At 42.4% G+C, this 5,072-nt stretch overlaps 1 protein-coding gene and 1 long non-coding RNA gene across 2 annotated transcripts in view; one reads left to right on the top strand and one right to left on the bottom strand.

Annotated features, from left to right (window-relative positions):
• Positions 1-1,535: 1,535 nt before the first annotated feature.
• The window catches only part of LOC116701769 (uncharacterized), an 8,499-nt gene continuing 4,962 nt past the window's right edge, over positions 1,536-5,072 (bottom strand). Inside the window, exon 3 of the long non-coding RNA XR_004335002.1 lies at positions 1,536-1,546. This is a non-coding gene — a long non-coding RNA (uncharacterized LOC116701769). The remainder of the gene's footprint in view (positions 1,547-5,072) is intronic.
• Positions 1,577-5,072, top strand: part of LOC116701768 (voltage-dependent calcium channel gamma-7 subunit-like) — a 42,084-nt gene continuing 38,588 nt past the window's right edge. The window contains 1 exon segment of the mRNA XM_032535713.1: positions 1,577-1,898. Within this exon segment, the coding sequence (XP_032391604.1) occupies positions 1,896-1,898 (3 nt within the window). The 5' untranslated portion in view covers positions 1,577-1,895.

The raw sequence follows: 5,072 nt of genomic DNA on the forward strand, positions 1-5,072 counted from the left end.
AATATCTGATATGACATCTCTCTTACTCTGCCATGAGTGTCTTTGAGATTGTATCTTAACCTCTTTTAAAAGTTCAAATGCAAGATGTTTTGCAAAAACACTGACATACGTCAGTGGTTAGGCCAGTCAGGGTTAAAGCCTTGTAGGACTTAAGTTTATTGCGGTCTACAGTCTGTTTTCTTAACATTTCATAAATCCTGCTGTCTGGTTGTGTACGCAGCGGGCCAACTGGGTTTAACTTGTACCTTTTAATGAATTTAAAAACTCTGCATCAAAATATATGCCGCAAATTCAAAATATACAGTAAAGCACTGTAAATGAAATGTCAATACCCATAATGCAATGTTTATTACAGTAATTAACCGGAAAAGAAAATTATGGTATTTTACTGGGCCATTTGTGGTAAGTAACTGTAGAAATTACAGCAAAGTCTAACAGTGTATGATCTATAATTTTTACTGTCTGTATGTACCCCCGAAAATACAAATACAAAATCAGTAAAATCATGAACTCAAGTGTCATTATGAAACGAATGAAACAAACACACAGTTTTCTGTACATTTGTGCTGTTAGTTATATGTAGTTTGCTGCTAGCATGCAGCTTGACATTTGACGCTCCCAGTTTTAGCTTAGCCTAGCAACGATCCTGCAGGTAACTACTGCTTTGAATATGTGACAAAATAACGCCGACATGTTACTATTTACATGTTGGGATTTGTATAGTCACAGCGTGTACAAATAACAAGGTCACATACTGTAAGACACAGCCATCTTAGCTTATACATACTGGGAACTATATTTTCAGAAAGGCGAATTACTGCTACTTGGGCGGAGTGATTTGCTCGCCCCACCTGAGAAGCCCGGTCACGGAGCAGAGAGTTTGCTTGAAGTTCAGAGTTGGTGTAATAGAGTCAACAATTACCAGATACTAAAAGCATGGTTTAAAATCTTAAGTGTTTGCTGTATTGCTTCTTCCGGTAGTACCATGATATTTCATAAAATTCCAAACAAAAACGCTGACCGGCTGAATCTATGGCTGCTTAGATTACAGATAAATGTAAAGACATTTTTTGCATGATTTATAAGTCGATGCTAATTAATGCTGTACCTTTCAATCAGTCATGATGTCAGTGTGCTGCAAAACGATGATCAACTCAAAACTAGCCAGCACACACAGATGTAAAGGCCATAAAAGTACAGTTAACAATTATCAGGGTTAGATTTCAACGAATCAATATGTCCCATCATCATATATTACACACTTTACATGCATACACTGTCATACATACACGTTAAATTAAATGTTTTGACATGTTCCAACAGCATAATATAAGTTGTGATTGTAGTGTACTCATTATAGAGAGACAAGCTGAGTTGATGTGTCCTCAATTCCAGCCAGCACGCTCTTATGACATGCTGTCTCTGTGCGCTTTTTGTGTGTGTGTGTGTGTGTGTGTGTGTGCGCGCGCGCACGCGCGTGTCTTCTTCTCCCTCTAGCCTTCCTCACTGTAACCCTCCTCATACACACACACCTCCCTTCCTCTCCCTCACACATACATACACACACACACACCAGTCCCACCTCCCTATACCCAAACTACGGTGGAGCCCATTCAACCGATTCTCCGCAGTGCTGAAAGAGCAGTGTGAAGTAAAGAAGGAGAAGGAGGAGGACTGAAAGAGGGGGAGAAAAGAGAGGAGAACAGTGGGGGAAACACGAAAGAGAGAGAGAGTGAGTGAGTGAGTGAGTGTGTGTGTGTGTGTGTGTGTGTGTGCGGCGAGAGCAGGGAAGAGGGAGAGAGAGATAAGGGGAAAACTGCAAATTGGGTGCCCAGGCTTCCCAGTGCGCACAGCTCTCTCGTCGGCTGCACCGTCCGACCAGCTCTCCGCTCTGCATGGTGAGTAAAGCTTTGGCTGCCTTATTTTTAACTGCGCCTTACCAAACCCGCATTTCTACCCATGTATTTCTCACCATTTCATATTCTCTCGCATCTGTTTTAAAGCCACTTGCACTCTTTTAGGCTTGTTAAGGCGAGCTCCGTTTCTTTTGGCTGCGCACGTCAGGACTTCTGTTTCGGCTGCAGGGATGAGAGATGCGGCTCATGCATGTGACTGTGTGTGTGTTGACAGAAAATGTTAGCCTCCCCCGTCCTCATTAAAAAAAAGGAAGCTAGGGATGTTGTATAAGAGAGGAGCCTCCAGTGTTTCTGCTCCCCTCGGTGTGAGAGAGGGGATGTATGTGCGCTGGTTTTGTTGACAGCCGCTGATGAGTGTGTCTGCACGGCTGCTTCCTGGCCATGTACTGCACAGTGATTAGTGTGGCGCATTTGCAAGAAGCGCTGGAACACTGCACAGTCAATATAGAGTCTAGAGAACCAACAGCACAGTAAAGCCGCGTCGCTCCCAGCGGCGCGTGGAGGAGAGGAGAGAGAAGGGAGGGGTATGAAGGGGAGGGAGGCTAAGTGTGTGGATGATGTGATTGTGTCACTATAGTGTGTGTGTGTGTGTGTGTGTGTGTGCTCTAAAAAGTCTTGGCTCCTTCTTGGGGAACCCATCCTGTGATACTGTTCCAGCAGACTGCAGCACTTATTATTATCTCTCTCTCTCTCTCTCTCTCCTCTCTCCTTCTCGCTCTCTGCTCGCTTGCTCTCTCTCTCTTTCTCTCTCTTTCTCTGAATGTACATATATGTGTGTGTGTGTGTGTGTGTGTGTGTGTGTGGTGTGTGTGTTGTGGTGTGTGTGGTGTGTGTGTGTGTGTGTGTGTGTGTGCGCGCGTGTGTTGTGTGTGAAGGAAAAGCGATGAGGAGCCGAAGGATGCGAAGAACGCTCCTTGTTCCTCTTTTTAATTTCCATCTATTTCCAGTCTGCATTCTGGTAATTAAAGCGAACCACTACTCTCTTAAAGAGGAATGACATCTGCAGAGATGGCACAGTGCAGCATGTGATAAAACAATGTTATGTGCGGTAATATCACTATAAATTAAATCACAATTCCAAACAGATTTAAGAGTGTTAACGTAGACCTTGCAATGGTGTGTTTGTATAATATGTGTTAATGTCTCTGACAGATATCACAACAAAGTGGTTCAACCTTTGCTCATTTGCTTGAACTGTTGTTAACGTGGAATAGGAGACAGGGACAGGATAGATGGTTATAACATGCAAGCGTTCAAGCCATCAGACATTCGAGATGCAGATTACCAGTAATAACAGTTTTACACATGAATGAGTGTTGAACTGTGGTTGTGATGGGCAGAGTTGGTCGCGATGAAGTGTGAAATAATATGCATTTGCCACATTAGCATTAAATATGGTGCAGCGGCCTTGGTCGGGGGGCTTAAGCTGCTTTAGAAAGCCATGTTTCTTTGATATATTAGTGCTTTTATGATAATGCAAGATTTTCCACTCGCGATTACCATTCGGATGAAAGTCCAAGGATGGGGTAACTTCCATATGAGATGATGCAGCACAACCAGGCACTTTTGGGGATCCTCTGCTGCTCAATGATAGGCCTAAATATTTTTTAGATTTTCTACCTGGCTGCATACAACAATTTCTAGACTTCTTTCTGGACTTGCTATATTAATGCATTTTAAAAAAAGGGAACCCTTAGTTTAAAGTGTGGCCAGCTTGGAGGACAACCTTGCTTGAGTGGCCTTGGATGAATTTTTGCAGTCAATATTTGACTTTCTGTCATGTTTTATGTTTCCCGCCGAAGTAACATCAATTGGTTTGGAATAAGCAGCAGAAGAGGATTTTTAACAGGAACAAGTAATGGCAACCAAACATAGACGATCATGTCAGAGTCTAGAGGCCGTCTGTTGGAAATGCTTTGCACCATGGACACTAGAACCCTTTACTGCAAAGATTGAGACCAAAAACACTTGCTTCCCCTTTAATCATAGACAAACATCAAAAAGTAATTGCTTCATGTTTCCATTTAAAACCTCAACTATAAGATTCAGGGATTGGTGTTTGTCTCCTAGAATCAAAAGCCGAGGGGGTAGGTACTACTGCTGCCCTTTTGCCCCAATCTTCCAACAATCCAACAGAACGACTTCCATCTGGGAAGAGCAAATACAGAGATCTCTTCTGTGTTTTCTGGACAAGAAAAACTCTTGCTGCCCCGCTCTTTATTGTCTTCATTATCTCCTGCTACACGTACAAAATCATTTCCTTCCGAGAGTAAATGCGCAATGACAGTTTAAGTACAGATTGGGAAATGTAATAAATCATAAACTGAGGGAGAATTATTGACAATGTAGGATGAGGGAAAGTTGGTTTCCCTTTTAAAAAACATGCTTACAATGTATTAGTTCCTCTCAGAAATAGGATTGGGGTCCCGGCATTGTGGGCTCAAATGCCCGCTTCAGTAGGTCAGACGGTCGGGTGTAATATACAACCGTTAAGTTCACCGCGGAGAGGTTTACAGACCAGCACTCTGGTTGTATAAGACGTGAGGTATCATCATCATCAGTTAGCGAGCAGCTCTCCGAGGTGAGGGGAAATGAATCACACACTAACTTCAGTTGTTTAAATGGCTGATTGATGGTGTGAGTCACCAACAATGGCAGGGTCAGTGCTTCAGCTCCCACCGGCCGTTACCTCGAGATCCCTTTGTCCAACAGAGAGATAACAACATATCAGTGCTGTCACGTTAGTCAAGTTATGAATTTCATGTTTTGCAGCAACTTCAGCCACATGATGATTTGGTTGTTGACACATTGGTTCTGCTTTGTAATCTCATCAAGGAGGTCTATAGCTCAACCCATCAAGAACAAATCTCTTACAAACTAGTCGCTAGACTATCAGAATCAAAATCAGAACAGGTTTTATTGCCACAATAAGCCCACTCATGTAGAATTTGCCTTGGTGAAAGATGCATACAAACATCATATTCATCATATTATCATTTTAATCATATTAAACATTGATATAAAATAAACAACAAATACAGAAAGAAATGGTTGAGTGCAAAATTGCAAAGAATATAAAGTATATGCAATGGGCAGATGTAAAGTCCAGGTTGAAGGTTAGTGCAACTGTAGTGTCTAGGGATGGATGTGGGGGGG

Source organism: Etheostoma spectabile, chromosome 14, assembly GCF_008692095.1.
Source record: "Etheostoma spectabile isolate EspeVRDwgs_2016 chromosome 14, UIUC_Espe_1.0, whole genome shotgun sequence".
NCBI classification, from domain to species: Eukaryota; Metazoa; Chordata; class Actinopteri; order Perciformes; family Percidae; genus Etheostoma; species Etheostoma spectabile.